The sequence below is a fragment of the Narcine bancroftii genome, chromosome 9 (genome assembly GCF_036971445.1).
Source record: "Narcine bancroftii isolate sNarBan1 chromosome 9, sNarBan1.hap1, whole genome shotgun sequence".
NCBI classification, from domain to species: Eukaryota; Metazoa; Chordata; class Chondrichthyes; order Torpediniformes; family Narcinidae; genus Narcine; species Narcine bancroftii.
The window spans coordinates 76,042,072-76,069,215 of record NC_091477.1 but is presented as its reverse complement, the minus strand read 5'-3'; the positions used below and the strand labels follow the sequence as shown (position 1 = coordinate 76,069,215).

The following is a 27,144-nucleotide window of genomic DNA, read 5'->3' as shown; positions in this document are numbered from 1 at the left end:
CCCTAGTATACTTTTAATCAGTGGGAGGAAACTCAAGCCCCCAGGGAAAACCCATGCAGACACTGAGAGAATGTACAAACTCCTTACAGACAGTGCAGGATTCAAACCCCAATCATGATTGTTGGTGCTGTAACAACATTGAGCTAACTGCTACGCTAACCGTACCGCCCTGTGACCCCGGAGTCTGGGGCCAAGATGGCGGAGCCTATGTACGGCAGCAGCCACAAAGGTTGCAGACTCTGAGGAAGCAGAGGATTGGCACCGGGCACCAGAAAACAGGAAGACCACCCCTGTTTGAGAGGAGATGACCCATGGGACAGTGACCACAGCAGTGGAACAGCGAGGGGCACTGAGGCTGAAGAACACACAGGTGGGGATCTGTTGGGACTCAAGATGAGGAACACATGGTGGCTGTGGACTGCTGGTGACTATGGTCAAGGAACTTGCACCAGGCTGAGAACTATTGGAAACTGGCTGAAGAGATACCAGGTATTGGAACGGAGAGGAGAGAAGGTGCCAAGGGCATTGAAGGTTTCCTAATCGTTGGACATTTGAATCTAGAGCTCAGGTTGTCGATGATTTGGAGCCAAATCCAAGGACACTCAGTGACTCTGGGGTGGTGAGGGGGGAAATCTCTCTTTTGCTTCTCCTTCTCTGATTGCAAGGACCGCTGGGCAATTTCTGCTGATAACTGATTTTTGTCTACCTTATGATTGACTAAAGGAAATTTTGTGTGACATTACACTTTCTGTTTTATTATATGACAATAAAAGAATCTTGAACATACAATGACCACATCAACAGAAATGCATAAACAAGCACAGTGACAGCTACAGAGAGACAAATGTATAGAGGATGTCACTGATAAAGTACAGCCCACTGCTCTGCTCATTATACACCCACGAATATGTGGCCAGGCATAATTCCAATGCTATCTACAAGTTTGCCGATGACACCACAGTTGTCAGCAGAATTACAAATGGAGGGAGATAGACCAGTGTCACAGCAACAACCTTGAGTGCAATGTGTACAAAACCATGGAGGGAGTCAGGAGAACACGACCCAGTCCTCATCTAGGGCTCAATCGTGGAGAAGGTCAAGAACTTCAAATTCCTGGGTGTAAACATCTCCGTCCTGGAGCCTCCATGTTGCTACAATCAGGAAGAAGGCCTGTCAGCAGCTAGACTTGTGAGATGCATGAGGAGATTAGACTCTTGAAAGCTTCTGTAAGTGTACTGTAGAGAGAATACTGGCTGGTTGGATCACTATCTAGTATTGAGGTGCCAACTCTTAGGACAAGTAAAAATTCCAGAGGGTTGTTAACTCGGCCTGCGACATCACAGGCACCAGACTTCATTCCATCGAGGACATCTACATGAGGTGGTATCTTATAAAAGCAGCCTCTATCCTCAAAGACCCCCACCACCCAGGCCACACCCTCTTCACTGCTACCATCGGGAAAAAGGTGCAGGAGCCTAAAGACGAGCACTCAGCAGCACAAGGTCAGCTTCTTCCCCGCTGCCCTCAGATTCCTGGATAATCAATGAACAAAAGACACTGCGTCACTTTTTGAGCACTACTCTTTTATTTTTTATATTATTGTTTTAAGATGGGTGATAATATTTATATGTTTGCACAATGACACTGCCACAAAACACTGAATTTCCTGATTTGTTCATGACAATAAATTCTGTTTCTGATAGTACACAGTGGACCAAAGCCATGGCTAACTGCAGAGGATATTGCGCTACTCAAAGCTTAGGCCTCTGTTTTCAGGTTAGGCGACAAGATGGCACTAAGAACAGCAAGAGCTGAATTTTCCCAGACAAACCAGGGGTATGCATAGAAGATCCAAAGACAATGGTGCAACATTGGTGTCATGAGACACATGTGGTAAGGAATTAAAAACCATAATGGATCACAAGTTAACCTTGCGGGTCTGTAATAATGGCACCTCCTCTCCTGACAGGCTGAATACTTATTTTGAACACCTTTAATGCACGATTCAATGCGGAAAACAATACGTTACCAAAGGAAGCTCTATCCTTCCCGGAGGAACAGGAACCCTGCAAAACAACAGCTGAAGTGAGGAAGATCCTATCCAAGATGAATCCGCACAAAGCATCAGTCCCTGGTCAGGTGGCGATGATCATCTTCAATACCTCACTCCAGCAGTTCACTGACTTCACGATTCAAGGCAGCCACCATCATCCTGATGCCCAAGAGAGCAAAATGTAACTATACTAAATGACTTCCATCCAGTGGTACTGACCTCCATGATCAAGAAGTGCTTTGATTGACTGGTAGTGGAGCACATCAAAGCACACTTATCAGTGACAATGGACCCATTCCAGTTTCCCTATTGGCCAAGCCGACTCGCAAACGATGCAATAGCCCTGACTCTCCAGCCTCATACTCCAGGCTGTCGTTCATAGACTTCAGCTCAATGTTCAACACAATCATACCTCAGAGACTGGTGGATAAGCTGTTCTCACAGAGACTCAGTACTCCTCTTGCAACTGGATCCTGGACTTGAAGGAAAGAGCACAGTCTCTCTGGGCTGGCAGCAAAGCATCAAGCCCCACCACACTGAGCACTGACACACCTCAGGGCTGTGTGCTCAGCCCACTAACTCACAACTGTACTGCCAAGATGAGCTCCAACAGAATGAGCAAATTTGCACATGACACACGGCAGTTGGCCTCATCGGCAAATAATGACAAGACTGCTTACAAGATGGAGGTAGAAAGGCTTGTACAGTAGTGCAAGAGCAACAACTTGAGTTTCAACATGGACAAGGCATAGGAGATGATTGTAGACTTCAGGACAAATGACCACTCCCCATTGCATAGAAAGAGTCATAGAAAGAGTGGGGACCACAAAGTTCCTTGGCTAAAGGACAATCTATCCTGGACCCACAACACCTCCTCATTAGTCTTGAAGGTGCAGCAGTGCCTACACATCCCAAGGAGGTTGAGGAGGGCAAGGTTATCAGCCATCATCCAAACAAAGTTCTGCAGGACCACAACACAGTGTCCTGGCGGGCTGCATCATAGTGAGGTATGGTAGCTGCAAATCATGAGTTTGGAGGTCAGTACAGAGGGCGAAGAAAACAGCTGAAAAGATCACCGAGGACTCTGTTCTCTCTATCGAAGAGTTCTCCAGGGAGTGGTGCTTAAAGAGCGGTGAAAGAATTATTGAGGACCCTTCCCATCCAGCCTGCAGTATCTTTGAGAGACTACCTTCAAGGAAGAGGCACGGGAGCATAAATATCATGACTGCCAGGCTGGGAAACAGCTTCTTCCTGCAGGTGGTGAGACTGCTGGACAATTCTAGAAACCCGAAAATTGTTTTTACACATAATTTTATTGTGTGTGTGTGTGTGTGTGTGTGTGTGTGTGTGTGTGTGTGTGTGTGTGTGTGTGTGTGTGTGTGTGTGTGTGTGTGTGTGTGCGCACGCACTGTGGTCCAGAAATACACTGTTTGTTGGGTTGTATACGTACAATAGATGACAATAAATTTGAATCATACAATGCTATCAGAGAGGAATGATGGGGAAATTGTTCATGCATTTCATTTTTGCATATGGTTAAGAATGCAATTGGCACTATATTTCACAGTAGCAAAAGCATGTTGTCCACCTGATAAAATTTTGTTAAGTGCTTGGGCAAAGATCAGGCACTTTGAGGCCGTCGTCTACTTGACTTGGATTAATGGATTTCTTTACCAATAAGGAGAATTGAGGCTTACCACATGCTACACATTTTGTTCTGCAAGTTTGAGTAATTAAAACAAAAATATAAATGAACAAAGCTTTCAAGTTTAAATTTAGACATACAGCAAGTTAACAGGCCTTTTAGGCCCATGGTCCATGCCACCCAATTGACCAAAAACCCCTGGTTTTGGAGGGTGGGAAGAAACTGGAACACCTGGAGAAAACCCACAGACATGGGGAGAATGTACAAACTCCTTACAGACAGCATGGGACTAGAATCCCAGCCCCAGTTGCTGGCACTGTAACAGCATTGCGCTAACCGTGTTGCCCCAACATGTGCAATTTTTGATAAAAGCTATTTTCATAAAACTCCCTCAGTATATCTTAAAAGAACAAAAGTTATGAGTGGTGGAGGAAAAATAATGTTGAATTACAAATATTAAACCAGGCCATTACAATCCTATTCTCTTATTTAGGATTAGGCACTCATGCGTACCTCCTGTAGTATCTTTAACAACTCCTCGCGGATCTTGAGATGTGGCAAACTCTTGTCTGGCAATGGGGTGAGCCATTCCTTAATAGCAGACATCACTCCACTGTCAATAAAAGTGTCCTTCAAATCCTGTCTGCAAGGATCAATAGTAAAATCAGCATCAAAAAGAAACAAGACAATTTTGTCATGATCATCAACAATTATTCCTCTCAAACTATCTGAGTTCTTCTCAGTTAGGAGCTTTTCACAATCCTTTAAACCTGCTGCTATTTTATTCATGCCTTATTTGTCATAACTGAGCTCCAGCAATCATTTGTTTTAGCTCTGCACATCATTCATCAGTGATGCATGCAAGTTTTCCTTTTATTGGGCATTTTCTAAATCCTAAATGCAGGATTATAAGAAAACTCAGTAACCTGGAATTCAAACTGCTACAGTGACCTGGGCTCATTCTTGCCCTTGCGTGCTGGTATTTTTGAGTTTATGTCTTCTTCCCATCACTGTGAGGGTTTTACCGGATATTTAAGTCTCCTCACTCAAGCAAAAATCATGCTGGTTGATAGATTGTCTTTTCCAAAGTGGGGGAGGGGAAAAAAATGACAGGGGTGCGAGGGGAAATGGCTTTAGTACAGTTGGCTGCTTGATGATCAGGATTACGGTGGGCTGTTAGGGTTTGTTTCCGTGCTGTATGATTCATAATTATCATAAAATTGTGTTCTAAATTACAATCTCAGAGTAACATTTAAAAGATGTTCCTTAAAAGCTTTTTAAAGATATTTTTCATGTCAAATGGAATTTGGATTGACAAAGTACAGATGGATTCAGGATTTTCAAGCACACACAATTTTTTTTTACAGTTCAAGAAAATGGATCTGTAACTTTGGAGAACTTGTCTCCGGTCGACGTGACAAGAAGTATTAATTCCTTTCTACATTGATTATAAAATCTCCTCAATGCCATGGGTAGCCCTAAAATTAAGAATCTGTGGAACTCAAGTCACCGAGGAGAGGCAACTCATTTCAACACAATTTTCTCTGTTTTTCCTAAAAATGGTAAAATTCAACTCAGTTAACATTTTAGGTAGGCTGATATTAAGTATATGTAGATTAGGCATGCAGGTAAAATATTAGAATGCATCTATCCAATTTGCAGGGGTTGGATAGCAGTGGATTCACTACATGGGAATTAATACAAGAAAGTTAGCACTTTACTGAAATCTCAAAGAGGAACACGGGTGAATCACAACCTACTTTTTCAAATGCATTACGACTGTGGGAAGAAGGGTCAGTTTCTTCAAAGCTGGCTTCTTTTGGCCGTTGAGTTGTCTATCTTCCTACCAAGAAGAAAAAAAAATTACAGGGCCTGGAAAGATATTAATGCTTGGATCTGGTCCACAATGATCATGTCATAAAGTCCTACAGCAAAAAACATCCATGTAGCCACTTGCATCTATTTGCACTAAGTGCATTTACACACACTGAATCTGTAGACTTCTGTGCTTTGGCTAATCACGAACATGTCTTGATGTTTCTTAAATGTCCTGAGAGTTTCTGCTTCTAGCTCTTCTTCAGTCAGCACATTCCAGACTCCCATCTCCCTATCTGTTTGAAAGTTACCCTTCAGATCCTCGCTAAATTTCCGACCTCTCACCATAAACATATACCTTAATCTTATACATCCATACCATGGAAAAAAGACATTTTACTATTGACCTCCTTCATAGTTTTGTATATCTTTATCAGCTCACCCCTCTACTAGTTTTATTTAGTTAATTTTTGTTTTTGCACACCTGAAACCACTGAAGTGATTTTCAAGGTTTCTAATTTGCTTCATGTTCTTTTCTCAATTCAGACCTCTCCCTTCAAATGATGAAAATAAATCACAAAACAATAATCTATTAATTCCATCCACTATATTCTTTCGTTCTTCGGCACTGTTATTGGCAAATGATCCTGTAACAAAAACAGAAGATCCAGAAACGTTCCAACAAAGGATCATGGAACTGAAACATTAATGCTTCCCTTTCCCCAGATGCTGACCTGCTGAATGTTTCCAGTGTTTTCTGTATTTGTTTTAATTCTTCACCATTTGCAAACATTTTCATTTAGTATCATTCTGTTCCCCATTCTTCCTTCAGAAGCAGACTGTTTTGAGCATCAGATTTTGTGATATATTCAATTCACATTCCACCCACTCCAATTTGCCTTGTTCCTGCTGATCACTCCCGATCAACCAAGACATCCAAAATCCAATAATCTGCCCAAAACAATGGCCTGCCGATCAACTACTTAGCTCATGTAAATTAATTATATTGAAAAATCTAATCCTCAAAATATCTTATTCTTCTGAAGAATAGTGAACAGGATGACAGTGGTACCCTTATCTCCAATGATGGAATTCTAGTCACAATTTTTATTCCCAACCAGCTGGTCATTTGTATTCACATTAATTTTTACTCCCAGATTGTCCATTTTTCACAATCCAAAAGAGTGAAGGAAACAAACCCTACAGAAAATTTAGAAAGGGAATGAGAGAGAATCAACTGGACAGTTCTTTCATAGGGCAATAAGATAAATAGCTTCCTTTTGAAGCTAAGATTTCATAATTTTATGTTTTCAGGTGTCCTTGGGAGTTATTTTTTAACTAATATCCTTAGTCCCAATTTAATTTGACTCCTTCTTAACAGTAAAAGATAGGATTGGATCTCGTTCAGTGCCCAACCATAATGGACTTTTTTTTCACTACTGCAAATACTTCAACTCCTGCACTGAATGTGCTGTTCTTTAGAGGACTAAAGCATATTGGATTTTATTGAAAAGGGATTAGAGTTTAGAAATGAGGAAGTCAGTTTTGGGGACTGTTGGTGAGACCACACATGGCCTAGAACACACAGTTTTCCTTCCTTAATCTGAGAAAGCGAATAGTGGCATGGAAATCAGTTGAAAACAGGTTCATCGGGTTAATTTCTTGGATGAAGGGAAAGCTCAATCAGGATAGCTAAATAGGAAGTACTCTTTGGAGGAGATAAGAATAATGGATGATTTTAGTGAAATACACTAACAGGGCAATACATTATAGATGTCAATACATTTCCACAGCTAACAGGAGAATGCTGGAAGAGGGGACAAAGTTTCAAGATAAGAGGTAAGTCATTTAATACTGAGGTACTTGGAAATTTCTTCCAGCAGAAGGTAGGAATCTTTGGAATTTTCTCCCCCTGAAAGTTCAGAAATATTTAAAGTAGAAGTAAATGTATATTTGAAAGAACATGAACTGAGAGCTGACACAGAGAAGCTGATGTCTGAGGAAGAGCACCATTATTATGTTGAACTGCATGACAGACTTGAGGGGCCAGGTGGCCTACTTCTGTTCATATTTTCTTGTGATCATGACCGAATGCCCAAACTCCATCTTGCCTTACTATCAACAACCAGTTAACTCACCTCAGCTGCTTCATTCATCTTGGTAATCATGGCACTAACCACATCATCCGCATCACTGATGAAGGTGCCACCATCCCGATTTCGCCGCCGCTTCCGATTTTGATCTTTCTTTTTCTGTAGCATCATCTCAAAATCAGAAACAAAGTCTAAACTGCAACAGAAACAAAAACATCAGCACATAGGATATTATCTCACACAGGATAAATAGACAACACTTTTCAGCAACCAATTTCTATTCAGTTAAAATTCTAGTCATACGAAGATGGGCCAGTATATCACCTAACCACATGGAACTTCCCAAAGGAAGGTGCAGCTTGTAACCTTACATTTCTGTTCTTTGTGAAACCCCAAGCCAAGTGGTTCAGGCCATCTGAAACTTCTTGTAGGGAATTCACGGAATGTGATTTTTAACATCTGATTTTGTTGTTAATTTATGTTTTTTTTTTAAATTGTTTCACTGTCTGAGAATAATTCATTCATTCTGGAGTGCTGGCATTCTATTTGGTATTTTCTACTAATACTGCAAATTCTGGATCAACAACTGTTTTTTTTTCCAATAACTCCAACATTTGCATCCCAGTATAAGCTGATTGTGTACAAACGTAAATTTGAGACCATGCTTCTACTTACTCTAGCCCTTTTCGTCTGACTTCACTGTCTGAGTCCGATTCTTCAGCAACCATTTTCTTTCTCTCTGCTTCCTGTGCAGCTTTTTCACCATCAAGGTCCTCTTGGTTAAAACCCTGAGCAGAAGGATACAGTTCAGAATAATGGATAACATCTCCAAAATATAGCCTGAAGTGAAGCTTTCTAATACAGCTATACTCTTTCCAATAAACCCAACCTGATCTAAAGGCACGGTATTCCCAAGTGTATGACACTGTGTAACTAAAGAATTATGAGGCCATCGAAATGATCCTACAGACACAAGCAGAAAGCTTGCCCAATGAACAATTCAAGTTTGATCTTAAAATTTACTTGAGAAACACAGCTTAAAGTGCATGCCAACTTTGAATGGGAGTATAGTTAATATTTGATCTTCTCAGAGCCTCAACAAATCAAGATGGTCTACTAGTGGATCTATTTCAGTGTAAATATAGCACTGCCTGCATCAAAACTCCTGGTTTAAGTTTGTGTTACCAAGTATAGCCTGCCATACACCACCCATAAGATATTTCTAAGTCAGAGAAGGAACAGGGTATCAACTGCTGCCTTTCAACCATTTCATTACCATACCTGCCCAAAAAGTTTATACCACAGAGCTTCTTTTGGCCCAATAAGTTCATCATTAAACTACAAACAGAACTTGAACAACAATTCGATGGGACTTTATTTTCTCACTGTGGGTTAGACAAAAGAAAACTTTCCTTGGAGTGAACTGTAGTGGTTGAACACAAGTATAATAACTTGATTAAAAAGTTTTTTTTGAACATTGGTCAATGCACTGTAACAAATCTTGGAAAGTTTATTTATTTTCTTGGGTCCAGTAATGGTAATAAATCTTATATTATGATCCCTATGTGCTTTCCTTTGTCATGCATTGCCACCTAGCAATTTTGCAATGGTGTAACTCATGCATTTAAGCATTGATGCTATCCCCTTCAAAGAGAGCATTTTATATATGTCAAGACACATTTTTAACATTTTAAGAGATGAGGGTGGAAACTAAACAAAATGATCGTTTTACAATAAAATCCCTGGTATCCGGCACCTACAGGGATTGGTAGATGCCAGAGAAGCGAGTTTTCCAGTTGCTTGAGACTCATTCTTACAATGCCTAATACACCTATATTAAGAATAAACATTTGAAAAAAAAACAAAACTATGATACTGAACAAACTTTACTTACATGAATATATAAACCTTAAGGCATTTTACTTTATTTTCAGTCACATTCTTTGAAAACATCTAACTGTCACTGCATCTGCAGGTTCCTCCCCTCCATGGAACCACCCAAAAGACAAACAATAGCATCATAATTTAACTCTCCCCTTACCCAAATTTACAGATAAAGCCTTACTAATATACTTAATATACTAGTAAGGATAAAGACTCTCACTAAGCAAGGATAAGGAGACACTTTAAGAGTCACCCCAACGGCCAACAGCATCAACCAGCTGCTTGTCCTGGGTGATGCTCCATTTTATTCCAACAGCTTTATACAAACAGCTGCCTCATGGAACTCCGCAATATTTGCTCCCATCTTCAACAAAGGTTTGTATGTTACCTCAGAGAACATTTACCTTTACAATTTTAAACTTTTATTTTTTTTAATTTATTCTTATTTATTTCAATGTAATTATTTGTTGTTTTTCTCAATGTTTTGACAGTTGCTTGGGGTTGTGGTTATTTGAATTCCGGATAACATGGATTTTACTGTATTTAAATCTCACTTTAATCCAACTAGCTAGAATTATTTTATAATACAAAAAAATACACATTTTCTCTTTTGATAGACTTGCTTCATGTTTATCATTTTGCCTTATCAATAATACTGGCTTCCCTTCTGGATTTAACTGGCACACTTGAATCAGTGAGTCAAACTATTCCACCTCTCCATTACTACGTAAATATGTATTTCTCTGTTAATAATATCTACTCCTGTGCTGAGAGCAGAAAGGCAAGGGCATGGGGTTGGGGCAGGAATTCAGCAACTCCTTAATTGCTACCCAGTTATGAGATTCAGGTCAACAAAATAAACTGCACTCGTACGCTCCTCACTTCCCAAGAGTGGAATGTTGGCAGTTACCTCATGGCGAGCTTAAATGAATAGGGCCATCCCAATAATAGATGTAGATGCCTGTGGGAATTTTGAAAACTGATAATTAGCCATTGTCCGCAGTCATTGTGGAACACAACTCCAATGCCAGGCTTGTAATCGTTTAAAAAGTTCTGCCATGCGGCTGTGAAGAGAATTTTAAAGGTACTTGAATTTGCCATAGCTTACAAATACACCACAAAGAAATGTATTTCTAAATTCCCTCTGCCTGTAATAATCCTGATGTATGCAGGATTATTATTCATTTCCAATGCCATATTCATATTCCAGTTTGCATGGAATGAGGACTGACCTAGCGGAGTGGTCTTTATTGTTTTACTGAGATGGTGCTGCATGGTCAAGAGTGAAATCTATTTCTCTTTCAGACGGGGATCTCCCCCACTCTCCCAGACAACTTGTGTTTCTCAACCAACACTTTAAAATTCCCGATACTGCTTTTTCTAGAACACGGTGGGAAAAAATCACGTATATGCCCACAAAGCAGCAGCGGATTTAAAATGTGATTGTGAAGCACTGTGAGGGCAGTAAAAATGCTAGATTCAGTTTATTAGAGATTCAAGAGTAGGTCAATGGGATATGAGAACTTAATCTCAGGGTTGGAATGAAATCCTGAAAGGATTAAGAATATAACAACTCAAAATAAATTTGAACACAATAGAGTTATTGAATCTACAGGACAGAGAATTTATTTTAGATCTTTCTAGTTTAAAATTAACATAGGTAATGGGTCAAATGGCTTCCTGGTGCATTGTGAACATGCACAAACCTGATGAGAACAAAATAAAGTCTTCAACCAGAAAGACATGGTGATGTCTGAACTGAGAAACAATCAGTGAAGTACAAAATGAACACAAGTTGAATGTCAGATCATCCATATCTCCCAAAATGTGTAATTTGCAGCCCTGAAGTAATGGCTAACCATACTGAAATTCCTGATCATCTACTTTTGGTTGTACCAATGCCAAATTATTGGCACTGAGAACAGCAGACCTCTGCCCATTTGCTAGATTGGCAATATAATAAATATTACAAGGGTTAAGCAGATAAACTTACAGGTCCAGAAAAAGAATATATGCCAGGCAATTAAAAGAAGCAAGGGGATTAACAGTGGAAGCATTGATCTGGGTTGATTATATGTCTGGAGAACAGTCCAAAAGTCCTGAAAAAACACCGACTGTGGGACTTGTGTTCAAACAGGATCAGACAGTATGAGTATTTGCAGACTCATTTGCCCAATTCCCCAGGAAGAATGTTATTGGAAAAACTCTCAGGGATAGGATAAATAGTTAAACAGAAAGACACAGATTGATCAAAACAGTTGATATAGTTTTGTTTAGGGAAGAACAAATTGATTTTTTTGAGGAGTTATCAAGGAAGGATGTTGATGATAGTATTGAATTTGATGTAGTCCACATGATAAATGAAAGAATGATCAAAAACAAAGTTCATGGTATGCTAAGGATCAAATTAGGTTCTATGATGGGAAGCAGAAGTCAATAGTTCAAAATATTTAAACAAGGTGAATAGAATGATAAAATGCTTGAGAAAGGAAGTAAATAACAAATGCATTTCTTTGAATTATTGCTTGGAATTACAGGGAATAAACGGTAAATCGGTGGTAACCAACCAATACTATACGTACTGTAAACTCTTCCCCTTCATCATCCGATTCACCAAAAATGTCAGCTATCAAGTTTCCAACTCCAGTCCTGTGTAGAGGAATCAGAGGAAATTGTTACCAGGCACATAATGACTAGTCTTACATTCTAATGCAGTGCCGCTAAGGATGCAACATCACTAAAAATTGGCATCTAACCTGACTTGCCAATAGACATCTCTTAATACAGGGTAACTCCGATAGAAATTAATTTACCAGTATACAAAAATTTAAGACAATTGACAATTCAGCACTCAAATTTGGTCAAATAGGTGGAAACTTTTTTGCTCCTGATCCCTATATTTTCACATACAAAAGCTGCAATCAAGCAAGCTAGTACCAGAAACTAATATTGTCCACTAACATCTGGTGACAATAAATTGATCTTTTGAATCCCGTTGACTATGTTGGAGTTTAGGTGGCAACAAGGTCTGGGAAGCCTGGCTTAAACAGAGTTCCAGTGTGATTTTATGACCAGTCATTAAACAGCGAATGGATTTGGCAGTTCAGATTGACTGACAACCACCAAAGGCTCTGAAGAAAATTAATTGACCATTTACTCACTTTTGGTTGTAGTACCTGTTACTCAGATTACACAATAACACAAGAAATAGGAGGAAGTGTAACCAATCCGGCCTGTAGGACATGCGCTGCCATTCAGTGAGATCACGGCTGATCTGAATATCGGCCAATCTTCACCGATCTGCCTTTTCTCCATATGCCTTTATTCCCCTACTGTATAAGAATCTATCCAACCTTGTGTGAAATATATTTACTGAGGTAACCTCCTCCGCTTCAATGAGCAGCGAATTCCACAGATTCATCACTCTTTAATGAGTTCCTCCTCATCTCTGTCCTAAATTTACTACCGTGAATCTTGAGGCTATGTCCCCTAGTTCTAGTCTCCTCCACCAATGGAAACAACCTACCTAGCTCAATCTTATCTATGCCTTTCATAACTTTAGATGTTTCTTCAAGATCTACTCTCATTTTTCAAAATTCCAGCAAGTACAGTCCTAGACGACTCAATCTCTCCTCAAAGGCCAATCCTTTCATCCCTGGAATCAACCTGGCTAATCTTCTCTGCATCGCCTCCAAAGCCAGTATATCCTTCCTCAAGTAAGGAGACCAGAACTGCACAGTACTCCAAATGCAGCCTCACCAGTATCTTATACAGTTGCAGCATAACCTCCCAGCTCCTAAATTATTTCTCTCTAGCAATGAAGGTCAACATTCCATTTGTATTCTTTATAGCCTGCTGCACTGCAAACCAACCTTTTGCGATTCATGCACAAGCACTCCGAAGACCTTCTACACGGCAGCATGTTGCAATCGCTTGCTATTTAAATAATAATGTTACCTTCCATTTTTCCTTCCAATACTGTACTCCATTTGCCAGACCCTTGCCGACTCACATAACCTATCTATACATCTCTGCAGACACTCTATATCCTCTGCACAATTTGCTTTTCCACTCAATTTAGTGTCAACAGCAAACGTAGATACACTACAATGTCTATTTTTCCAGATCGTTAATGTACATCATAAACAGTTATGGGCCTAGCACAGACCCCTGCAGCATTCCACTCACCACTGATTGCCAACCAGAAAAATGCCCCTGTATCCCAACACTCTTCTTTCTATTGGGTAATAGAAATTCTCTATCCATGTTACTACATCACTTCCAACTCTATGCACCCTGACCTTCTGTACAAGCCTTTTATGTGGCACCTTATCGAGCGCCTCTGGAAATCCAAGTAAACAATGTCCATCTGCTCCCCTCGATCCTCAAAGAATTCCAATACGTTTGTCAAACAGAACTCGCCTTTGTTCAATCCATGCTGCATCTGCCTGATGGATCCATTTTACTCCAGATGCCTTGCTATTTTTTCTTTAATGATAGCTTCAAGCATTTTCCCCCCAACTACAGATGTTAAAATAACTGGTCTCTTGTTCTCTGCCTTTTTTGAATAGTAGTATGACAATCACTGTCTTCCAAACTGCCAGGACCTTCCCAGAGTCCAGAGAATTTTGGTAAACTTTGCCATTTCTTCCTGGGTTGTATTCCATCAGAACATAAGATATAAATCATTGTGAAAAGCTAGAACAGAAGTTCTCAATCCTTTTCTTTCTGCTCTGGATCCAATTGTTCTGGAAATATTTTGCTTAAGAAAAATTGTCATTGGCCCATTTCCTTTGAGTTATGAAACCATACACATAACGAGTCAATGAGGTACGATTAAAACAGTGGTTTTCAAACTTTTTCTTTCCACCCACATACCACCTTAAGCAATCTCTTACTGATGCTTTAAGATCTGGAGATTTCTTTTTCCTTATTGACAGTGAAGTAATTTTGACATCTAAACGTAAAATTCCTTCAATTATCTATTAAAAGACCCCTCAAAGTCCTCCCCCCACCATATCATTGTACACCATCATAAATCCTATTCCAAATTACAGTACGTTTCCCCATATCTGAAAAGCTTGGGACCAGATTTTTCGGTTAACTGGATTTTTTTGAAAACTGAATAATGATTTAAGCAGCCCTGTAGCATCAGTAGAATACTTGCATCAGTTAATGGAACAAAACAGAAGATTAGTCCCAACACTTCCCCACCAATGATTCCCAATACCTTCCCACTGAGGTTCCTGATCAGGAGCCCAAGGTCCTTGCTCCTGCCCGGGAGGCCGCTTTCTTTGATGACGACGGGACAGCAGAGAACCAAGTAGAGGATCAAGAAGAAATGGAAAGAGAGGGGAGGGAGTTACCTAAAACAAAGACAATCTCTCCATGCGATGCCTGACCTGCCAACTTCCTCCAGTTGCTCACTGATGGCTTGAGATTCCAGCCTGCTTCTCCTAGCCAGCATCCAGCCGTTCAGGATCTGTCTTCCCAGCTGGTTCTGAGCTCTGTTGTTACCAAACTGTCACTAACAGCACATCAGAGCTGTTAGGTGAAAAAATGTTTCCAACTTGTGACATCATGTCGGCGCCAAAAGAAGGTCGGCTAATTCAACTTTTCGGTTAACCGAATTTTCGGATACAGGGAAATGTACTGAATAGAAACTGGACATTTCCTGCCTATTTTCCAGACAAAGTTGGAAATTAATTGCCTCAGATAACACAGAGTATATAAGCTAATTCTACAAAGGGAGATCCACTGTCCACCATATTAGTTGGGTTCCTTCCTACACCTTATGATTGAGGACTTCAAAGTTCTACAGCCTCTCTGCACAGCAGGTATGCTTGAGCTCATAACCAAAATGGTACCAAGTACTTAAGTTCAGTCTAATGACTGGAAGAAATTGTTTGTGGTAGGTTTACAACCTCTGGATAAAACAGGCACTGTAGATCATTTAAGTAAAAAAACAATGCTGGAGAAAATCAGCAGGTCAAACAGTGTCCTTTATACACAGCAAAGATAAAGATACAGAACCAATGTTTTGGGCTTGAGCCCTTCATCAAGGTATGAGCAAAATGTGAGCAGGTGCAAAGAAATGCCAACCAATTAGCCATCAAAGAGCAACCAATGTCCTGTAAACATTACACAGATGTGAACTGAAGGGTGGCATGATGTAGTAAATTAAGGAAATGTGTGTGTGTATATATATATGGAATAATTCATATCTCAAATTGGTAGCATTATAATGTAAGGGTTCACACTGAATTATAAAAGCAGTATTCACACTAGTGTTTCAGATGATTTAGTACAGATAATGAGTTAATTTATAGAGATCAAGGAAACAAAATCCTGTTACAGACTAAACATCTTGGTGTATGATCTATTTCTCTGGTGATAGCTCACTTCAATTTCTCATTCTCTACACAGGTTTATCAATACAGAGAAGTACGTCTGGTGGTGTTATACAAATGGCTCTGCTACCTTATCATCGAGGCATACTGGAGTACACTCTAGCTGGGTGTTATTTCTCAATACTGTAGCCTAGTGTTATATGGCATAGCTTAAAAGGTCTGAGAACTGGATTAGTGCACTGAGTGCTCTTTGTGCTGGAACACAACATACAGTCAAATCCCCATTATCTGGCACTCAATTAACCGGAAACTGAAACAACCAGCAAAACAAAAAGAGGAATTAAATTTAGAAAATAAAATAAAGAATAAATAAAGTTTTAAATAAGTTTAAATAAAATGATTCAAATTGTAAAAGTAAATGTTCTCCGAAGCAACAGAGAACTCCCGGGTGCAAATATTCAGCCAATGAAGGTCCCCTGTCATGCCCCACCTGCAGCCACTGATCGAATAAAGTTGTTTTAAAATAAAATGGCAGCACCCAGGTTGATCCAGCTTGCCGCTGGGGTGACTTTCCCTGTCCCTGCCTGTTAAGTGTCTTTATCTTTATTAGTATATTAGACAAAAGAGTCTGGAAAAACAACCAACTGAAAAACCTCACAAAGATAAGCGTATACAGAGCCGTTGTCATACCCACACTCCTGTTCGGCTCCGAATCATGGGTCATCTACCGGCACCACCTACGGCTCCTAGAACGCTTCCACCAGCGTTGTCTCCGCTCCATCCTCAACATCCATTGGAGCGCTTACACCCCTAACGTCGAAGTACTCGAGATGGCAGAGGTCGACAGCATCGAGTCCACGCTGCTGAAGATCCAGCTGCGCTGGATGGGTCACGTCTCCAGAATGGAGGACCATCGCCTTCCCAAGATCCTGTTATATGGCGAGCTCACCACTGGCCACCGTAACAGAGGTGCACCAAAGAAAAGGTACAAGGACTGCCTAAAGAAATCTCTTGGTGCCTGCCACATTGACCACCGCCAGTGGGCTGATAACGCCTCAAACCGTGCATCTTGGTGCCTCACAGTTTGGCGGGCAGCAACCTCCTTTGAAGAAGACCGCAGAGCCCACCTCACTGACAAAAGGCAAAGGAGGAAAAACCCAACACCCAACCCCAACAAACCAATTTTCCCTTGCAACCGCTGCAATCGTGTCTGCCTGTCCCGCATCGGACTTGTCAGCCACAAACGAGCCTGCAGCTGACGTGGACTTTTTACCCCCTCCATAAATCTTCGTCCGCGAAGCCAAGCCAAAGAAAAAATATTATTAAGTATATTAGTAAGACTTTATCTGTAAACTTGGGGGAGGGAAGGGGTTAATTATGACGTGGGCACAGCGGCTAGAGGAACACTTACAGCACCAGCGACTGAGTTCAAATTTAAAGTTAAAATTTGTAAGTTACGGGAATTACTTAATTAAAGTGAACTTTAATACTTTAAGACAACAATACTGATTTTTTTTTTCAAATTACTTAATATTTTGCACTAACTCTCGTCTTTTAAACAGAGTATTCTTAATGCAGGTGTACCAGTGAGGCAATGGAACTATGAGCCTCAGTCAACCGGAAAATTTGCATTTCCAGCACCCTTGTAGGTGCCAGACAGTGGGAATTTTACTGTATTATGAAAAGACCATCAGAATTCACTGAAACAATCTAGGATTGGAAGTTGGGGAAATATGGCCATGCACCTAGAATACTCACACCCTGTCTTTAGGAGCACTGACTCTCGTCTTTTAAACAGAGTATTCTTAATGCAGGTGTACCAGTGAGGCATTGGAACTATGAGCCTCAGTCAACCGGAAAATTTGCATTTCCAGCACCCGTGTAGGTGCCAGACAGTGGGAATTTTACTGTATTATGAAAAGACCATCAGAATTCACTGAAACAATCTAGGATTGGAAGGTGGGGAAATATGGCCATGCACCTAGAATACTCACACCCTGTCTTTAGGAGCACTGACTCTCGTCTTTTAAACAGAGTATTCTTAATGCAGGTGTACCAGTGAGGCATTGGAACTATGAGCCTCAGTCAACCGGAAAATTTGCATTTCCAGCACCCGTGTAGGTGCCAGACAGTGGAAATTTTACTGTATTATGAAAAGACCATCAGAATTCACTGAAACAATCTAGGATTGGAAGTTGGGGAAATATGGCCATGCACCTAGAATACTCACACCCTGTCTTTAGGAGCACTGACTCTCGTCTTTTAAACAGAGTATTCTTAATGCAGGTGTACCAGTGAGGCATTGGAACAATGAGCCTCAGTCAACCGGAAAATTTGCATTTCCAGCACCCGTGTAGGTGCCAGACAGTGGGAATTTTACTGTATTATGAAAAGACCATCAGAATTCACTGAAACAATCTAGGATTGGAAGTTGGGGAAATATGGCCATGCACCTAGAATACTCACACCCTGTCTTTAGGAGCACTGACTCTCGTCTTTTAAACAGAGTATTCTTAATGCAGGTGTACCAGTGAGGCATTGGAACTATGAGCCTCAGTCAACCGGAAAATTTGCATTTCCAGCACCCGTGTAGGTGCCAGACAGTGGGAATTTTACTGTATTATGAAAAGACCATCAGAATTCACTGAAACAATCTAGGAGTGCAAGTTGGGGAAATATGGCCATGCACCTAGAATACTCACACCCTGTCTTTAGGAGCACTGACTCTCGTCTTTTAAACAGAGTATTCTTAATTCATCAGGTGTACCAATGAGGTATTGGAACTATGAGCCTCAGTCAACCGGAAAATTTGCATTTCCAGCACCCGTGTAGGTGCCAGACAGTGGGAATTTTACTGTATTATGAAAAGACCATCAGAATTCACTGAAACAATCTAGGATTGGAAGGTGGGGAAATATGGCCATGCACCTAGAATACTCACACCCTGTCTTCTGGAGCACTGACTCTCGTCTTTTAAACAGAGTATTCTTAATGCAGGTGTACCAGTGAGGCATTGGAACAATGAGCCTCAGTCAACCGGTAAATTTGCATTTCCAGCACCCGTGTAGGTGCCAGACAGTGGGAATTTTACTGTATTATGAAAAGACCATCAGAATTCACTGAAACAATCTAGGATTGGAAGTTGGGGAAATATGGCCATGCACCTAGAATACTCACACCCTGTCTTTAGGAGCACTGACTCTCGTCTTTTAAACAGAGTATTCTTAATGCAGGTGTACCAGTGAGGCATTGGAACTATGAGCCTCAGTCAACTGGAAAATTTGTATTTCCAGCACCCGTGTAGGTGCCAGACAGTGGGAATTTTACTGTATTATGAAAAGACCATCAGAATTCACTGAAACAATCTAGGATTGGTGTTGGGGAAATATGGCCATGCACCTAGAATACTCATACCCTGTCTTTAGGAGCACTGACTCTCGTCTTTTAAACAGAGTATTCTTAATGCAGGTGTACCAGTGAGGCATTGGAACTATGAGCCTCAGTCAACCGGAAAATTTGTATTTCCAGCACCCGTGTAGGTGCCAGACAGTGGGAATTTTACTGTATTATGAAAAGACCATCAGAATTCACTGAAACAATCTAGGATTGGAAGTTGGGGAAATATGGCCATGCACCTAGAATACTCACACCCTGTCTTTAGGAGCACTGACTCTCGTCTTTTAAACAGAGTATTCTTAATGCAGGTGTACCAGTGAGGCATTGGAACTATGAGCCTCAGTCAACCGGAAAATTTGCATTTCCAGCACCCGTGTAGGTGCCAGACAATGGGAATTTTACTGTATTATGAAAAGACCATCAGAATTCACTGAAACAATCTAGGATTGGAAGTTGGGGAAATATGACCATGCACCTAGAATACTCACACCCTGCCTTTAGGAGCACTGACTCTCGTCTTTGAAACAGAGTATTCTTAATGCAGGTGTACCAGTGAGGCATTGGAACTATGAGCCTCAGTCAACCGGAAAATTTGCATTTCCAGCACCCTTGTAGGTGCCAGACGGTGGGAATTTTACTGTATTATGAAAAGACCATCAGAATTCACTGAAACAATCTAGGATTGGAAGGTGGGGAAATATGGCCATGCACCTAGAATACTCACACCCTGTCATTAGGAGCACTGACTCTCGTCTTTTAAACAGAGTATTCTTAATGCAGGTGTACCAGTGAGGCATTGGAACTATGAGCCTCAGTCAACCGGAAAATTTGCATTTCCAGCACCCGTGTAGGTGCCAGACAGTGGGAATTTTACTGTATTATGAAAAGACCATCAGAATTCACTGAAACAATCTAGGATTGGAAGGTGGGGAAATATGGCCATGCACCTAGAATACTCACACCCTGTCTTTAGGAGCACTGACTCTCGTCTTTTAAACAGAGTATTCTTAATGCAGGTGTACCAGTGAGGCATTGGAACTATGAGCCTCAGTCAACCGGAAAATTTGCATTTCCAGCACCCGTGTAGGTGCCAGACAGTGGGAATTTTACTGTATTATGAAAAGACCATCAGAATTCAATGAAACAATCTAGGATTGGAAGTTGGGGAAATATGGCCATGCACCTAGAATACTCACACCCTGTCTTTAGGAGCACTGACTCTCGTCTTTTAAACAGAGTATTCTTAATGCAGGTGTACCAGTGAGGCATTGGAACTATGAGCCTCAGTCAACCGGAAAATTTGCATTTCCAGCACCCATGTAGGTGCCAGACAGTGGGAATTTTACTGTATTATGGAAAGACCATCAGAATTCACTGAAACAATCTAGGATTGGAAGTTGGGGAAATATGGCCATGCACCTAGAATACTCACACCCTGTCTTTAGGAGCACTGACTCTCGTCTTTTAAACAGAGTATTCTTAATGCAGGTGTACCAGTGAGGCATTGGAACTATGAGCCTCAGTCAACCGGAAAATTTGCATTTCCAGCACCCGTGTAGGTGCCAGACAGTGGGAATTTTACAGTATTATGAAAAGACCATCAGAATTCACTGAAACAATCTAGGAGTGCAAGTTGGGGAAATATGGCCATGCACCTAGAATACTCACACCCTGTCTTATGGAGCACTGACTCTCGTCTTTTAAACAGAGTATTCTTAATGCAGGTGTACCAGTGAGGCATTGGAACTATGAGCCTCAGTCAACCGGAAAATTTGCATTTCCAGCACCCGTGTAGGTGCCAGACAGTGGGAATTTTACTGTATTATGAAAAGACCATCAGAATTCACTGAAACAATCTAGGATTGGAAGTTGGGGAAATATGGCCATGCACCTTGAATACTCACACCCTGTCTTCTGGAGCACTGTCTCTCGTCTTTTAAACAGAGTATTCTTAATGCAGGTGTACCAGTGAGGCATTGGAACAATGAGCCTCAGTCAACCGGAAAATTTGCATTTCCAGCACCCGTGTCGGTGCCAGACAGTGGGAATTTTACTGTATTATGAAAAGACCATCAGAATTCACTGAAACAATCTAGGATTGGAAGGTGGGGAAATATGGCCATGCACCTAGAATACTCACACCCTGTCTTTAGGAGCACTGACTCTCGTCTTTTAAACAGAGTATTCTTAATGCAGGTGTACCAGTGAGGCATTGGAACTATGAGCCTCAGTCAACAGGAAAATTTGTATTTCCAGCACCCGTGTAGGTGCCAGACAGTGGGAATTTTACTGTATTATGAAAAGACCATCAGAATTCACTGAAACAATCTAGGATTGGAAGGTGGGGAAATATGGCCATGCACCTAGAATACTCACACCCTGTCTTTAGGAGCACTGACTCTCGTCTTTTAAACAGAGTATTCTTAATGCAGGTGTACCAGTGAGGCATTGGAACAATGAGCCTCAGTCAACCGGAAAATTTGCATTTCCAGCACCCGTGTAGGTGCCAGACAGTGGGAATTTTACTGTATTATGAAAAGACCATCAGAATTCAATGAAACAATCTAGGATTGGAAGTTGGGGAAATATGGCCATGCACCTAGAATACTCACACCCTGTCTTTAGGAGCACTGACTCTCGTCTTTTAAACAGAGTATTCTTAATGCAGGTGTACCAGTGAGGCATTGGAACTATGAGCCTCAGTCAACCAGAAAATTTGCATTTCCAGCACCCGTGTAGGTGCCAGACAGTGGGAATTTTACTGTATTATGAAAAGACCATCAGAATTCAATGAAACAATCTAGGATTGGAAGTTGGGGAAATATGGCCATGCACCTAGAATACTCACACCCTGTCTTTAGGAGCACTGACTCTCGTCTTTTAAACAGAGTATTCTAAATGCAGGTGTACCAGTGAGGCATTAGAACTATGAGCCTCAGTCAACCGGAAAATTTGCATTTCCAGCACCCGTGTAGGTGCCAGACAGTGGGAATTTTACTGTATTATGAAAAGACCATCAGAATTCACTGAAACAATCTAGGATTGGAAGGTGGGGAAATATGGCCATGCACCTAGAATACTCACACCCTGTCTTTATGAGCACTGACCCTCGTCTTTTAAACAGAGTATTCTTAATGCAGGTGTACCAGTGAGGCATTGGACCTCTGAGCCTCAGTCAACCGGAAAATTTGCATTCCCAGCACCCGTGTAGGTGCCAGACAGTGGGAATTTTACTGTATTATGAAAAGACCATCAGAATTCACTGAAACAATCTAGGATTGGAAGGTGGGGAAATATGGCCATGCACCTAGAATACTCACACCCTGTCTTTAGGAGCACTGTCTCTCGTCTTTTAAACAGAGTATTCTTAAGCAGGTGTACCAGTGAGGCATTGGAACAATGAGCCTCAGTCAACCGGCAAATTTGCATTTCCAGCACCCGTGTAGGTGCCAGACAGTGGGAATTTTACTGTATTATGAAAAGACCATCAGAATTCACTGAAACAATCTAGGATTGGAAGTTGGGGAAATATGGCCATGCACCTAGAATACTCACACCCTGTCTTTAGGAGCACTGACTCTCGTCTTTTAAACAGAGTATTCTTAATGCAGGTGTACCAGTGAGGCATTGGAACTATGTGCCTCAGTCAACCGGAAAATTTGTATTTCCAGCACCCGTGTAGGTGCCAGACAGTGGGAATTTTACTGTATTATGAAAAGACCATCAGAATTCACTGAAACAATCTAGGATTGGAAGGTGGGGAAATATGGCCATGCACCTAGAATACTCACACCCTGTCTTTAGGAGCACTGACTCTCGTCTTTTAAACAGAGTATTCTTAATGCAGGTGTACCAGTGAGGCATTGGAACTATGAGCCTCAGTCAACAGGAAAATTTGTATTTCCAGCACCCGTGTAGGTGCCAGACAGTGGGAATTTTACTGTATTATGAAAAGACCATCAGAATTCACTGAAACAATCTAGGATTGGAAGGTGGGGAAATATGGCCATGCACCTAGAATACTCACACCCTGTCTTTAGGAGCACTGACTCTCGTCTTTTAAACAGAGTATTCTTAATGCAGGTGTACCAGTGAGGCATTGGAACAATGAGCCTCAGTCAACCGGAAAATTTGCATTTCCAGCACCCGTGTAGGTGCCAGACAGTGGGAATTTTACTGTATTATGAAAAGACCATCAGAATTCAATGAAACAATCTAGGATTGGAAGTTGGGGAAATATGGCCATGCACCTAGAATACTCACACCCTGTCTTTAGGAGCACTGACTCTCGTCTTTTAAACAGAGTATTCTTAATGCAGGTGTACCAGTGAGGCATTGGAACTATGAGCCTCAGTCAACCAGAAAATTTGCATTTCCAGCACCCGTGTCGGTGCCAGACAGTGGGAATTTTACTGTATTGTGAAAAGACCATCAGAATTCAATGAAACAATCTAGGATTGGAAGTTGGGGAAATATGGCCATGCACCTAGAATACTCACACCCTGTCTTTAGGAGCACTGACTCTCGTCTTTTAAACAGAGTATTCTAAATGCAGGTGTACCAGTGAGGCATTAGAACTATGAGCCTCAGTCAACCGGAAAATTTGCATTTCCAGCACCCGTGTAGGTGCCAGACAGTGGGAATTTTACTGTATTATGAAAAGACCATCAGAATTCACTGAAACAATCTAGGATTGGAAGGTGGGGAAATATGGCCATGCACCTAGAATACTCACACCCTGTCTTTATGAGCACTGACCCTCGTCTTTTAAACAGAGTATTCTTAATGCAGGTGTACCAGTGAGGCATTGGACCTCTGAGCCTCAGTCAACCGGAAAATTTGCATTCCCAGCACCCGTGTAGGTGCCAGACAGTGGGAATTTTACTGTATTATGAAAAGACCATCAGAATTCACTGAAACAATCTAGGATTGGAAGGTGGGGAAATATGGCCATGCACCTAGAATACTCACACCCTGTCTTTAGGAGCACTGACTCTCGTCTTTTAAACAGAGTATTCTTAAGCAGGTGTACCAGTGAGGCATTGGAACAATGAGCCTCAGTCAACCGGAAAATTTGCATTTCCAGCACCCGTGTAGGTGCCAGACAGTGGGAATTTTACTGTATTATGAAAAGACCATCAGAATTCACTGAAACAATCTAGGATTGGAAATTGGGGAAATATGGCCATGCACCTAGAATACTCACACCCTGTCTTTAGGAGCACTGACTCTCGTCTTTTAAACAGAGTATTCTTAATGCAGGTGTACCAGTGAGGCATTGGAACTATGTGCCTCAGTCAACCGGAAAATTTGTATTTCCAGCACCCGTGTAGGTGCCAGACAGTGGGAATTTTACTGTATTATGAAAAGACCATCAGAATTCACTGAAACAATCTAGGATTGGAAGGTGGGGAAATATGGCCATGCACCTAGAATAGTCACACCCTGTCTTTAGGAGCACTGACTCTCGTCTTTTAAACAGAGTATTCTTAATGCAGGTGTACCAGTGAGGCATTGGAACTATGAGCCTCAGTCAACCGGAAAATTTGCATTTCCAGCACCCTTGTAGGTGCCAGACAGTGGGAATTTTACTGTATTATGAAAAGACCATCAGAATTCACTGAAACAATCTAGGATTGGAAGGTGGGGAAATATGGCCATGCACCTAGAATACTCGCACCCTGTCTTTAGGAGCAATGACTCTCGTCTTTTAAACAGAGTATTCTTAATGCAGGTGTAACAGTGAGGCATTGGAACTATGAGCCTCAGTCAACCGGAAAATTTGCATTTCGAGCACCCATGTAGGTGCCAGACAGTGGGAATTTTACTGTATTATGAAAAGACCATCAGAATTCACTGAAACAATCTAGGATTGGAAGGTGGGGAAATATGGCCATGCACCTAGAATACTCACACCCTGTCTTCAGGAGCACTGTCTCTCGTCTTTTAAACAGGGTATTCTTAATGCAGGTGTACCAGTGAGGCATTGGAACTATGAGCCTCAGTCAACCGGAAAATTTGCATTTCCAGCACCCGTGTAGGTGCCAGACAGTGGGAATTTTACTGTATTATGAAAAGACCATCAGAATTCACTGAAACAATCTAGGATTGGAAGGTGGGGAAATATGGCCATGCACCTAGAATACTCACACCCTGTCTTTAGGAGCACTGACTCTCGTCTTTTAAACAGAGTATTCTTAATGCAGGTGTACCAGTGAGGCATTGGAACTATGAGCCTCAGTCAACCGGAAAATTTGCATTTCCAGCACCCGTGTAGGTGCCAGACAGTGGGAATTTTACTGTATTATGAAAAGACCATCAGAATTCACTGAAACAATCTAGGATTGGAAGTTGGGGAAATATGGCCATGCACCTAGAATACTCACACCCTGTCTTTAGGAGCACTGACTCTCGTCTTTTAAACAGAGTATTCTTAATGCAGGTGTACCAGTGAGGCATTGGAACTATGAGCCTCAGTCAACCGGAAAATTTGCATTTCCAGCACCCGTGTAGGTGCCAGACAGTGGGAATTTTACTGTATTATGAAAAGACCATCAGAATTCACTGAAACAATCTAGGATTGGAAGGTGGGAAATATGGCCATGCACCTAGAATACTCACACCCTGTCTTTAGGAGCACTGACTCTCGTCTTTTAAACAGAGTATTCTTAATGCAGGTGTACCAGTGAGGCATTGGAACTATGAGCCTCAGTCAACCGGAAAATTTGCATTTCCAGCACCCGTGTAGGTGCCAGACAGTGGGAATTTTACTGTATTATGAAAAGACCATCAGAATTCACTGAAACAATCTAGGATTGGAAGTTGGGGAAATATGGCCATGCACCTAGAATACTCACACCCTGTCTTTAGGAGCACTGACTCTCGTCTTTTAAACAGAGTATTCTTAATGCAGGTGTACTAGTGAGGCATTGGAACTATGAGCCTCAGTCAACCGGAAAATTTGCATTTCCAGCACCCGTGTAGGTGCCAGACAGTGGGAATTTTACTGTATTATGAAAAGACCATCAGAATTCACTGAAACAATCTAGGATTGGAAGGTGGGGAAATATGGCCATGCACCTAGAATATTCACACCCTGTCTTTAGGAGCACTGTCTCTCGTCTTTTAAACAGAGTATTCTTAATGCAGGTGTACCAGTGAGGCATTGGAACTATGAGCCTCAGTCAACCGGAAAATTTGCATTTCCAGCACCCGTGTAGGTGCCAGACAGTGGGAATTTTACTGTATTATGAAAAGACCATCAGAATTCACTGAAACAATCTAGGATTGGAAGGTGGGGAAATATGGCCATGCACCTAGAATACTCACACCCTGTCTTTAGGAGCACTGACTCTCGTCTTTTAAACAGAGTATTCTTAATGCAGGTGTACCAGTGAGGCATTGGAACTATGACCCTCAGTCAACCGGAAAATTTGCATTTCCAGCACCCGTGTAGGTGCCAGACAGTGGGAATTTTACTGTATTATGAAAAGACCATCAGAATTCACTGAAACAATCTAGGAGTGCAAGTTGGGGAAATATGGCCATGCACCTAGAATACTCACACCCTGTCTTTAGGAGCACTGACTCTCGTCTTTTAAACAGAGTATTCTTAATTCATCAGGTGTACCAGTGAGGTATTGGAACTATGAGCCTCAGTCAACCGGAAAATTTGCATTTCCAGCACCCGTGTAGGTGCCAGACAGTGGGAATTTTACTGTATTATGAAAAGACCATCAGAATTCACTGAAACAATCTAGGATTGGAAGGTGGGGAAATATGGCCATGCACCTAGAATACTCACACCCTGTCTTCTGGAGCACTGACTCTCGTCTTTTAAACAGAGTATTCTTAATGCAGGTGTACCAGTGAGGCATTGGAACTATGAGCCTCAGTCAACCGGTAAAT

At 41.4% G+C, this 27,144-nt stretch overlaps 1 protein-coding gene across 1 annotated transcript in view; it reads right to left on the bottom strand.

Annotated features, from left to right (window-relative positions):
- The window catches only part of LOC138742300 (protein IWS1 homolog), a 76,218-nt gene that overhangs the window by 11,739 nt on the left and 37,335 nt on the right, over positions 1-27,144 (bottom strand). The window contains exons 6-10 of the mRNA XM_069896539.1: positions 12,073-12,139; positions 8,282-8,394; positions 7,652-7,802; positions 5,459-5,541; positions 4,212-4,341 (exon numbers count right to left, since the gene is read on the bottom strand). Coding sequence (XP_069752640.1) covers positions 4,212-4,341; positions 5,459-5,541; positions 7,652-7,802; positions 8,282-8,394; positions 12,073-12,139 — 544 coding nt within the window. The remainder of the gene's footprint in view (positions 1-4,211; positions 4,342-5,458; positions 5,542-7,651; positions 7,803-8,281; positions 8,395-12,072; positions 12,140-27,144) is intronic.